This window comes from Octopus sinensis, linkage group LG5 (genome assembly GCF_006345805.1).
Source record: "Octopus sinensis linkage group LG5, ASM634580v1, whole genome shotgun sequence".
Classification (NCBI taxonomy): domain Eukaryota; kingdom Metazoa; phylum Mollusca; class Cephalopoda; order Octopoda; family Octopodidae; genus Octopus; species Octopus sinensis.
This window is the reverse complement of record NC_043001.1, coordinates 75,652,552-75,666,387: the sequence shown is the minus strand read 5'-3', so window position 1 is coordinate 75,666,387 and position 13,836 is coordinate 75,652,552. Positions and strand designations below refer to the sequence as shown.

At 35.2% G+C, this 13,836-nt stretch overlaps 1 protein-coding gene across 1 annotated transcript in view; it reads right to left on the bottom strand.

The window, feature by feature from the left end:
* Positions 1 to 2,137: 2,137 nt before the first annotated feature.
* Positions 2,138 to 13,836, bottom strand: part of LOC118763348 — a 157,608-nt gene continuing 145,909 nt past the window's right edge. The window contains exon 3 of the mRNA XM_036502765.1: positions 2,138 to 4,486. Coding sequence (XP_036358658.1) covers positions 4,266 to 4,486 — 221 coding nt within the window. The 3' untranslated portion in view covers positions 2,138 to 4,265. The remainder of the gene's footprint in view (positions 4,487 to 13,836) is intronic.

Sequence of the window (13,836 nt, the reverse complement as noted above, 5' to 3'; positions counted from 1 at the left end):
CAAAATAGGAATAAAAACTAACCATCAAAGAATCTATAAGAACGATGTTAATTTTATTTGAAACACACAAGTGGTTTCCATTTAACATACATTGGATTCAGTAATATATTTAGAAAAATTGATTGCAAGCAATAAAGATTACATTAGAGGAGTGAGATCGAGAACATGTTCCTATTATTGTAACAGAACGTTATATTATATCACACTTAAGAGAGCAAATTTCTCTGTTTTCTGATATTTGTAAGTGAATTTGAATTTCAAATTCTAACAATAGCATATGCAAAACGCACGCATCAACAGAGACACATCACAAACGCGCAAACCCCAAACGATAACCTAAGATACGTGCGCATAAGTCTCACTATATATATATATATATATATTATATATATATATATATATATACTTACTTACTTGGAAATAGATGCGTTGTTTTCAATTAAATAATAATATAAATGATATCTATATATATATATAATATATATATATAATATATATATTATATATATATATATATATAGATAGATAGATAGATAGATAGATAGATAGATAGATAGATAGACAGATAGATATTATATATATATATATATATATATACATACATACATACATACATACATATACATGTACAGACATACATACGTACGTACATACATACATACATACACACACACACACACGCACACACACACACACACACACCACACACACACACACATATATATATATATATATATATATCTATATATATATATATATAATATATATATATATATTATATATATTATATATATTGAACCAGTGTCGTAAAGTTTCCATGCAAATGTGGCTCGCAGAAGTTATACCAACGCAGCATATTTATAATATTTAATACGGTAATTACTTCAGCCGACAACCTGAAGGCCAATAGCGTGTACTGCAGAATGTAATCCTTATTATTTACAGCTGAGAAACTCTTTACAAAGTTGTTCAATGTTTCATATAAAAATCGCAGCCGCTGTAGTAAACTCAATGCAAGGCAACTTCAAAAGTGTGGAGTTTTTAATATTAATTGACAAAACAAAACTGTAAACATTTAATCATCAGATTATGAGAAAAAAATCCCGGCAAAAGCAAGTGATTGTGACATATATTTATTAAAATACTGCAACTTTTGCACAGAAGCATGACGGGCAAGTAACTAGGGACTTCATTAAATTGACCTCAAGCAAAGCAATGTGCGCGTGTATTTGTGTATCTCTTTCATATCATTGTTCATATTGTCCTCTGTAATTCCGAAAGAAATATGATAAACGTAAACGAGCACATATACATACTTACATACATAAATACATACATACATACATACATACTTACATACATACATACATACATACATAGCTGTGTGTGTGTGTGTGTGTGTGTGTTGCCTTAGAACGTGTGATCTAGTGTTTGGCTACTGCAAAGCAATCGTTAGTACGTGGGGTCGATTCCCAAACCAGGTGTCACGTTGTATTTTTTTGTTTTTTGAGCAGCACACTTCATTTCATGTAGCTTCCCCCTTTCGTCTCGGGGTATATTTGCCTGCTGGCCCAGCCAGCAGAGTGGCATCATTCGAAACCTAAAACGATGCAAAGCGTGGTGTGACCAGCGATGTGTAGCAACATCGAAATATCGGGCCGGTTACGTGATTACATCATATATATATATATATATATATATATATATAGCAATAAGAAAATGGAGGGGATCAATAAGTGGTTCATCAACTTTTAGACATTATATTATGTAACTTATTTATCTATTTACTAAAATGACAAGTTGACATTATATAATGTCTAAAAGTTGATGAACCACCTATTGATCTCCTCTATTTTCTTATTGCTATATAAATTAATGGTAAACTATCTCTTTACCTTCACCCATTTAGTACACTCGGTAATGTAATTGCAATGCGATAAAAAGCACTTATGTATTAATAATTGAGTATTCTATCAGCAGTATATTGGATAGATATTATTCCTTAGTTGGTTGGATTCACAATCTCTAACTTTCTTGAATATATATATATATATATTGCACACACACATATGTATGTATATACATAGACATTCACACGCATATCTATGTATGCAACTAAGTTTCTCATCAAATTAAAAAAAATCTCAAGTATCACCGCCAGCGGTTTTTGAAGATTGCACTGTTTACCTGTTATAAAAAATCTTAATGTCTACTACACTTTTTAAATGGTGAGAAACTGAAAATGACTGCTGCTTTCACCTATTTAGACTGTTTGCACAAATGACCAACACCCTGAATAGGAAATAACTAACCAGTTAATTTTTTCGAACCCCTTTGCGTGTGATCAGGAAACAGTCTGAAACGATCATAACGTAGTTTTCATCATCACAAATTAGCCTCACTGTAACGTGAATTATTGCACGATACGAGTCAGAATAACTGGATAATTTACAGGGAGAAAATGCATTGTGACCATTTATCTTTCGTAATCCAAGAAATAAACTCGTCGATATCTATGAATGTTTAGGGTTTTAGAGACGAGTTGTTGCTAATTCGAGGAATATATTAGAAACTAGCGTGATGATCTAAACTCTGCATGATATAAGATAAGATGCGTGACGACGATAAAATGCCACATTGCTTGTTTTACAAAGAATTGCAACAAGTTAAGTTGTTTGTGGCAATCGGGATGCTAAAATGTTCGTTTAAATACTTCACAGAAATGTGTACTCTTGATTACTTTGAAATTAATTAGAATCTACTTAGCTGCAATTTCTCAGAGAGAAAGAAAGAGAGCTAGAGAGAGATTGCGAGGGAGAGAAGTAGAAGAAAGATACGTTGAGTTAACATATGAAGTGCAGGATGGGTGCACATACTAAGCTTTGAGGCAGGCAATGAGTAAAAGGAACGCTACACACAGTTAGAAAGAAAGAATTATAACTGAAGAGGAAGGGAAAAGAAGTAAATGGCATAGAAGTTAAGGAGGGCTTTATATAATTGTGAAATTTGGGATATTGGATTTTATTTCAATGCAATAAATATTTTTCTTTTGGAAATTAGCATTTTCTTTCATCATTTTTTTATAATCAACAAGAAATTTGATAAAAGTTGAATTATAATTATTGCATATATTTCCTGATATTACCAATGGTGACAAAAGTATACGTCCAAAGTAACCTATCTACGGGGTAACCCTGTAGTAACTTCATAAAATGCGTCATTATAAAATGGCATTGTATTTAGTCAAGGTAAGTCAAAAATCATATAGATCCGGCTGACATTTTAATTGCATACAATAGAAGTTTATCTTGGTTTTCCCTTCTACATTCTGCCACATTGTGTTTTAGTATTAGTCCTGTTCTTCAATTTTACTTGTCTTTTACCTCATGTAAATGGATCCATATTTAATATAAATAAATGAAGCTGGCAGCACTTTTAAAACATATAAAACATGTTAACCTGCAAAACTTGAAAATATCCATGATTGCTTCATGCATTTCTAAATATGATTAATTTTTTTTTTTGCACGATTAAATTTGGCGATACTTTTATTCAATAAGATTTTGAAAACTATTTGTTCCTTTTTTTTTTAAATATGGCTGTTCTCTTTTCTCTCTCTCATTTTTATATTCATTCTCATTCTTATTTTCCCTTTCTTTTCTCACTCATTCTCTGTCAAACACACGATCTTCAGTTCAGGTGAATATATATGTATGTATGTGCGTGTATGCGTGTGTGTGAGTGAGTATACCTCACTGCTAATTTTGATGCTTACATATATGAGTGTATATAATATTCTCCTTTAAATCCTTTACCTTCACTTTATATTATACCGTCGTAGAGTACTGGGAAGCAAAATTTTCACTTCTCAATAAAAATAAGCACTGTGAACCATAGTTTTTCTATTCTTCTTCGAACGAATCGTTAACGTCATGTTGATATTTGCCGATGGATTAATATAAAACACACCGGAGGAAAAGTCAATAGATATGCCTCAGCAAACGAGATAAGAACCGTGTGCAAAAGCTCACTATGAAATAACCAAAGGCGAATAATTAATGCATTTTGATTTTTCACACAGACATGACATTTTCGATTTGCCGCCAAAGAAAAAAATTTGAAGAAGTTGTTGCTATTGGCAAAATATGTAAAATAGTTTTCAAGTAGAAATCGAAACCGGATCATAAACTGGTTTGCACCAATCAGTTTAAACCTCTCCGCCATCCTCAATAATAGGATAAGGAAACGAACAACAAATATAAAATTCAATGGAAGAAACTGAAACAAGTTGTAGCAATAACAAAACTGAAAGAAGCTTGGATATTTAGAGAAGACGCTCGAAGTTTCAATCCTTCAGCATTGCATCCGTCTGTGGCACATGTACGGAAACATACATTTTTCTGTCGACCTCTCGTTACGTTCCTTATTATGCATTTTTCGTCTTGGAAAAAGGTTGCACAGCCTCGCGTAAATAAAATCTGGATACCTGCAACGACACAAAAGGGAAATTTAAACGAAACTTGAACATTTCTGACAAAGCGCAAAATGGAAGGATACGATGGGATTAAGGCTAAAGTGACATATATAAGAATGAGAGCTAAATTCATCACAAAATAAACAACAACATAACATTGCTAGTAAATTGTTAAAGGCTAGTAAATTGTTATAGTACGCCAGTTGCTCTCTGCAGATGAGAGACTTGGATAATGTACACAGCTGTCGAGATAAAGCAGAAGTTATTGAGATATAGACATTTCGCAGATTGGAAGTATAAACTGGATAGCCAGGGTAAAAACTTGCATTGTTAGAGAAGCTGCAAATCCAAATTCATCTATTGTTGAAAATCAAATCCACAAAGTTGTATTTTGGACAAACAATACCCCACGAGTCACTAAGAAAATCCCCAAAGGAAGTGTGGAGATCAAGAGGCAAAGACATTTTTGGAGTGACGGCATCAATGATTGGATTGAAAACAAGAGGCTGGCTGATTGTATGCATGCACTACAACCCAGGTTCAGTCCCACTTTGGGTAACTTTCTTCTACTATAGCCCTGTGCCGACTAGTGCTTGCCCTGTAATTGAAATTGGTAGACGGAAACACTGCGGGAGCCCATTGTATGTATGTATGTATGTATGTATGTATGTATGTATGTATGTATGTATGTATGTATGTATGTATGTATGTATGTATGTATGTATGTATGTATGTATGTATATGTATATATATGCAGCACGGATGCAGCACAGATTTTTGTCAGTGAACAGGTCGCGGCCTTAAAGCGACGAAAATATTTTGACAAATTAAACTTAAATGTTGAAGTGAATCGAATGGCTTTTGTGTGTTTCTTAAATGGTTTACAAACACCTTCCACGCTGCAATTGTTTTCGTTTCAGCACACGATCTCAGATCAAATCACTTGCTATGCAAGTACATCTCCGTATATATATATATATATATATATATATATATATATATATGTGTGTGTGTGTGTGTGTGTGTGTATGTGTGTGTGTGTGTGTGTGTAAGCTAGGTTTCTGTAAAGAGGCCTGCAGAACTTGAAGCATGGAGCCGGATCAAACTGTTTTAAATGATAATGTTACTGCTATTAAATGTGTTAAGTACCTGTTTCTTTCGTTTACCCATTCACTCGTATATTTATGTACGTGGTCTTGTCACCATAGTAATGCTGATTTCGCTATGGAAACCAGTAAATATAACATTTACTGATTTGTGAGAAAGTTGGGCTAGAATTAAATTAATATACGGACTTAAAACAGTCTTAGATGAAAATACCAGTATTTATATTTGTAATGAATATACAGACGTACAAAGTTACGGGACGTAATAGATTGTCTCAGCGAAATATCTCAAACAGACTTGTATTTCAAAACTACATGACTGCACTCAGTGTACAGTTCTATATTTAAGAGATGAGAAATTATGTGCATTTTATAACATCTTTTATATTATTTAAAGCACGCAGAGTGAATCTGCTGTGCACGCGTACTAAGTGCTAACGTACTAGCTCACTTCTGCTGTGTACAGCAGTGCTTGGAAGTACTGTGTGTAGGGTATGTCCGTCGCATTGACCATAATAGAGAAAGTGGAGCAGAGAATCTGCATCAAACTTTGCCAACTGATTGTCGATACCTGCTCAGAGGCCTATGCAAAATGTTCAAAAAGTTTTCATCGTTCTCTACACAAACAAGGAGAACTTGTACAAATGAAACCCGAGTGTCTTTTTGGTAACCTGAAAGCAGTTCTGGCACAAACTTTCCGGATACGCGTCTCATACCCAAATTTTCAGTGATAATGGACTGAACTGAACCATAAGAAATCTGAACATCCTCTGATAACTCATGGATTGTGATTCGACCATCTTTGAAATGTCTAAACCACTCATACACCTGTGTGCAACTTGTTCACTCCCCACCATACACTTTCTGCAGCTTTGCATTGGCCTCTGAGCAGGTATCGCCATGACAACTTCCTCTGTCATGGTAACAGCGATGATCATACGTTACACACGTTACTTCGAAGCACTGCTGTAAACAGCGGAAGTGAGTCAGAACGTTAAAACTTGGTGCGCATGTTCAGCAGAGGTCAAGATCAAACTGTACCAAGAGGCTTTACTCTGCGTGCTTTAGCTTCGTTACTATGGCAACAGTTCGGATACTTATTGATCAGACCTAATATGTATGTATGTAAATATGTGTGTGTGTGTGTTTTCCTGTGTTTGTCCCATCACCCATTGGTTGACGACCAGTGTTGATTTGTTTATGTTACATTATCATAGTGGTTCAAGCAACAGAGTCTGACTGAATGAGTAGCGGACTTAAAAACATGCAAATACTAGGGTCGATTTATTCGGTACCTCAAGGTGGTGCTCTAGCATGATCGTAGTCCAACGATTGAAGCAATTAAAAAGCAAAACATAGATAAAAATATATATTTATTTTGTGACGAATGTATTATAGAAAAGCAAAATAGCCAAATGATAAAAAAGTACCTTTATTCTGAAGAAACTTGGTTTCGGATTTTAACGAAATATGAGACATGATGTCATAAAAATATATACTATGGCTTGCTTTAGTACATGAAATAAATCTGAACTTATTTTAGAATTTCATTCTCCAAAGAATATTTGTTTCTTAAGCAGAAAAGAGTTGTAGCGATGAACGGAAGTAAAATGTCTAATATTGTATCTTTTATCATTATTTTTGTTAGAAATGTCCTTCCAAACATTACCATACGAACTTTATTCAGCCCTAGATTAAATACCGCTATATATAACTTTTATAATGGCTATACAAAGGTGGATCGGCACTAACGGTAATATTTTATCTAAAAGAATTTTGTGTTAAAAACACTGTTTTGAGCTGAAAAAAATGCTGATTTCGCTATGGAAACCAGTAAAAATAACATTTACTGATTTGTGAGAAAGTTGGGCTAGAATTAAATTAATATACGGACTTAAAACAGTCTTAGATGAAAATACCAGTATTTATATTTGTAATGAATATACAGACGTACAAAGGTACGGGACGTAATAGATTGTCTCAGACTTGTATTTCAAAACTACATGACTGCACTCAGAGTACAGTTCTATATTTAAGAGATGAGAAATTATGTGCACTTTTTAACATTTTTTACATTATTTACGTTCAACGGATATTTGTCCTCATCTCGTTTGTTGTTAACACAAGGTTTCGGCTGATATATCCTCCAGGCTTCTTCAGGTGTCTTGGGGGAAATTTCGAAACTGGGTTCTCATTCCTAAGGTATTTTGTGATGTTGTTGTTATTATTATTATTATTATTATAATTATTATTATTGTTGTTTAGGTCACTGCTTGGAATCGAACTCGGAAGCTTGGGGTTAGTAGCCCGCACTCTTAACCACTGCGCTATATGCCCGTGGGCATATGGCGTAGAGGTTAAGATTCCGAGTTCGATTCCAAGCAGTGACCTAAACAACAATAATAATAATAATAATAATAATAACAACAACAACAACAACAACAACAACAACAACAACAATAATAATAATAATAATAATAATAATAATAATAATAATAACAACATCGAAAAATACCTTAGGAATGAGAACCCAGGTTCGAAATTTCCCCAAGACACCTGAAGAATCCTGGAGGGTTTATCAGCCGAAACGTGTTAACAACAAACAAGATGAGGACAAATATCCGTTGAATGTAAATAATGTAAATAATGCAAATAATACACTCAGAGTATATTTAAAATATGTTCATTTATAAGCCTCAGCGTCATTACCAGCAGTTTACAAATTAATTAGCCTAATTAAACCGAAACATAGAGGGACTCTCTACACATTCGCTTGACCAGCTAGAAATAACAGAAAATCTTCAGAAAATTACACACATGAAAAGGGAAAGAAACATTATACAATGGGAGATATGCAATGACTGAAAAAATAAAGCAAGTAGACCCAGATGGAACGTGTTGGAAGATCGGATGGTAAACAACAGAAGTTCAGGAACAAATATTTCCTTCACGAAAGGTAACTCTCCACTACATGAATGTTATGGATTATAGATAGAATAAGTTTAATTGCCGGTTATTGTTGTTGTTGTTCCCCTCAGAAACCTGTTCGTATAACTGATGTAAAACTATACTTCTGTTTGCAATAATTAAGCAAATAATCGATTTCATTGATCTTGCTTGTACCATGTACTTGTTTCAGCCATACTCGGGAACTACTTTGAAGAGTTTTAGTCGAACAAATCAAATCCAGGAGTATCGGTAATTTTGGCTGAACCGTTAGCTCATGCGAACATAAGCAAATCGACGCCGGTTGCCAAGCAGTGGCGGCAGGATGACAAAAGAAAAAGGCACAAAGCGCACACTCATATATAATAGAAGATACTTGCCGAAGGTGTTGCGCAGTAAGACTGATCTCCCGACCACGTGGATGTAAAGCGAATCTCATAACCACACAGCCGTGCAAGCGCCCAATCAGAAGATATACCACACTAAAAATCGATATTACACTAATTCCGTCTGTGTGTGTGTGTGTGTGTGTGTGTGTGTGTGTGTGTGTGTGTGTCTGTCTGTCTGTCTGTACGAGGGAGTACTCAAAGTTAACAAGAAACGTTTCCTGTGCGACAAGTCAGTTGTAGTTCAGGCTTCCGTCGCTGGAAGCCATTTAATGCGACTCTCGGGCATCAGGCTGCCAACCGGCGTTTTCGAGTGTATTTGTACTGTCACGTTGTGCGTCTTTGTTTTGCAGCGCTTCTTCCCTGTTCGTCGATTTTTGCGATGGCTGAAACGAAGGAACAGCATACTTCCGTGAAATTCTGTTTTCTGTTTATGGAATACGGCGACCGAAATAGTTGTTAAGATTCAAGAAACTCACAAGGACGCTGCTATGAGCAAAACACAAGTTTACGAATGGTTCTTAGGCTTTAGGAATGGTCCCTTGTCGCTTGAAGGCCAAACTCGCTTGAAGACAAATATCGACCTCCCGAACGAATGAAAGCATCACGAAAATTAGTGAACCGGCCCTGGAGGATCGTCGTTGAACAACTGACGAACTTGTTGATATGGCTGGTGTGTCCTGAAGTTCCTGAGAATTAAATTCGAGCGAGGAATTGCGAATGAAAAGATTTGCAGCAAAATTTGTGTCTCGCTTGCTCACGGAAGATCAAAAGCCGTCACGATTAAATGCGTGTCATGAACTGAAAGACTGAAAGAACAGTTTGAAGTTGATCCAGACTTTTTCCGAAGATCATCACTGGTGACAAAAGCTGCTACTACAGCTACGACCAAGAAACGAAGTAGCGTTCAAGTCAATGGAATAATTCAATGTCATTACGCCTCCAAAATGCGCGTCAAGTGAAGTCCAGTGTCAAGACGATGCTGATTTGTCTCATCGATGCAAAAGGAATTGTCCACTCAGAATTTGTACCTCCTGGTCAAAGTGTTAACTAGACATTTTTCTTTAAAGTTTTGAATCGTTCACGAGACGCGGTGAGACGAAAATGTCACGAACTGTGGAAAAGTGGTGAGTAGTGGTTTCATCACGACAATGCGCCTGCGCACACCCACTTGAGTGTCAGAGGGTTTTTGACCAACAGTGACATGTCCCCGCTCACCCAGCCTTCCTATTCACCCGATCTTGCTCCCTGTGACTTATTCGAACAGTGAAAATGCAGCTAGACCGATGCATTGCTTCAAACGAAGAATACTTTAAAGCTAAGTAAATAAAATAATATTGCAAAATTCCGGTTTCTTTTGGGTATCCCTTCGTATATACACACAGACAGAGAGACACACACATACACACACATACACACACACACACACAAACACACACCCACGTATACATATTATTTAATAAACTAAGGAAACTCAAGTGCAAATTGAATTATAAACGGAAAGAATTTGTTGATGATAAGCATAAATTCCGGTGATTAGCAATTTTTTCAAACCGCGTACGATGAGCTTTGATGAAAATAAAAATACAAAAATATGGTGATATTTCCTGAAACAGTGAGCCATGTCACTTAACAGAAGGTGCATGGCTACAAATGGCAGAAATATAAAGAATAAAGAGACAGAGAGCAACAATCTACCTTAGATCTTTTCCAATCTTTATAGCCAAAACATTATACTAAAGAGGAATGATTTTATAGCTACTTTGAATGCTTTACTGAAATCTATCTATCTATCTATCTATCTATCTATCTATCTATCTATCTATCTATCTATCTATCTATCTATCTATCTATCTATCTATCTGCATATATATACGTTTATATATATGTACATATATATGAACATGTATACATACATATACTCACATACAAAATATAAATGTATGTGTAAACATTCATTCAATATTAAATTGGATTTATGCACAACTGAGCATAAAGACATATTAATAATATGTGTGAGTATATATATATATATATATATATATATATATATATTATATATATATATATATATATACATGTGTGTGTATGTATGTGTGAGCGTATGCGTGGATGCGTATGCGTGGATGTCTGTACACACACACACATATGTATACATGAACGTATTACCTGTATGTGTATGTATATATACATACATACATATATATATATCTGTGTGTGGGGGGGAGGGTAGGCGAGGGTATGTATGCATGTGAGTAATTGTGTAGAAATGAAATACAGGTTGATAATATAATTGGAGTCTTAAAAAGATTTATTTGCATTCACTTTACCGGTTTCATACATTCAGGATCTTTGAAAGTAGCAACCGTAAGACGGTCAGCGTACTTAGAAATGTAAATGTATTACAATCCAAAAAGCCAACTGTAACTACTAACTGGAATTACTAAATTTCGAATTCAGGCAATATATCGTATTATATTTAGACTGGGTAGTCCAACTATTTCGGTGGCACTCTAAAGAATTAGCCTTACTTCACAGAAGTCCCCCTTCTTTTTCTGTGCTTGAATACGCATGCATAGAGGAAAGTTACTACCAGGACAAAATTTAGATATAAATGTATAGCAATATACACACTCTGTTTCTCTTTCACATACACAAAGGTACATGAAGGCATACACACATATATGCTTAGGAACATAAAATACACAAGCTTACGCACACATTTATATACACATACATACATACATACATATATATATATATATATATATATATAATATATATATATATATATATATATATATATATATATATACATATATATGTATATATATATATACACACAAATACACAGATTCACACATATATATAACGATCTCCCCCCGTGAGGGAAATTTCTTCCCCTCTTCTATTTCATAGCAAACCCTATTTCTTTATGCATCTTAAGCTGAAAGCAACCGTAGATGGCGGCAGCGGGTGCAACGGTCACTGGACAAACTTCACAGGTGTGTGTTAAAGAATGGTCGAGTTCTGGATGCAACACAATAAACTGATGACAAGGTGTCAATGCGAGATGAAATATATTGGAAACTAATCCGAAATCATCCCGACGTGATAACCAGCATGTGGAAAAACGACCAAAATCCCACATTAGCACCTGAGACGAACAAAAAAAAAAAGAGGTTTGTACGTAGTTTGTAGAGAAAACGGTAATTGTATCTACACGAAAAACTAACAAACAAGGCGAATATGTATTGGAAAAGAATGGTAAGTGTGAGAAATAAAATAAGACCTTTGAAAGACTCCCAGAATAAAATCTTAAACTCGTAAGAGACTTTCTATCAATCAAACTCTCTCCCAATATTACAATTAAAAGAAATTTAAAAAATATCCATCCTACTCTGTATAATGCTAATGGTAATCTTAGTTGTATGTGACTCAAGGACTTTTAATGTACTCCTCTCACCTGTTTCCTCCACTATTTAAAAAAAACAAACAATAAAAGTCGATTGTTTGTATAGTTCCTAAATGTTTTAAATGACCATGTAGCTTTAGCCCAAGTTACGGTGCATTGTCAAACTTCAAATCAGAGCGAAATGAATTTATCTGCAAAGCCATAATAATAATAATAGTAATAATATATACTCGCATAATAAAATAAGTGTATGAAAAATAGAAACTCTCTCTTAGCGATTCTCTTCCTTTGCGGGAAACTTCCCTCTTCTGTTTCTTAGCAATATAATTACATACACACACACACACACGCACACACACAGGCGCAGGAGTGGCTGTGTGGTAAGTAGTTTGCTACAAGCCACATGGCTCCGGGTTCAGTCCCACTGCGTGGCACCAGAGGCTTGTGACCGGATTTGGTTGACAGAAACTGAAAGAGGCCTGTTGTATATATATATATATGAAGCAATTCGTTGCTAAACCCTTAATTGCTTAGTATTACTTATATATATATATATATATATATATATATGTGTGTGTGTGTGTGTGTGTGTGTGTGTGTGTGTGTGTGTGTGTCTGTGTCTCACACTATCACTTGACAACCGATGGTTCGGCAAAATAGACTGATAGAATAAGTACTGGGGTCGATTTGTTCGACTAAAGGCGGTGCTCCAGCATGGTCACAGTCAAATGACTGAAACCAATAAAAGAATATATGTATATATGTGTGTGCGTGTGTGTGTGTATGTGTGTGTGTATGTCACTCCGTCGCTTACAAGAATAAAGGTCCCAGTTGACCCTATCACTGGAACAGCCTGCTTATGAAATTAACGTGTAAGTAACTGAGCATTCCATAGACATGCTTACTCTTAACGTAGTCCTCAGGGAAATTCAGAGTGACAAAGAATGTGACAAGGCTGGCCTTTTGAGATACAGGTACAACTCATTTTTGCCAGCTGAGTGGACTGGAGCAACGTGATATAAAGTGTCTTGCTGAAGGACACGACGCGCCGCCGGTTACTTACGATCGTGAACAGGATACCCTAACTACTAAGTCACCGCTTTCACACAAACATACGCACACAAATACACACACACGCACACACACATACACACAACCACAATACATATATGTGAATGTATGAATATACATAATCATTTTAAGTCTGTTATCCTTACTAGTGTATATATATGTATGTATATATGTATATATGTGTGTGTATATATATATATAATTAATGTAGGTAGCTGTGAGCAATGTGTAACAACAAGGAAGACTATAACCGTCATTAAATATGACTGAGGGTGTTAGAAACACCTACATTGCTAGAAATAAGAGCTAAACGCTCTTATGTTGCAGTCAACGCACATAATTGTATGTATATACATCCTGATAGAGACTGTAATCGCCCGGAAAGCAACGGTCGAGATATTCCCAGACTGATCGGTATGTATGTATGTGTGTGTGTGT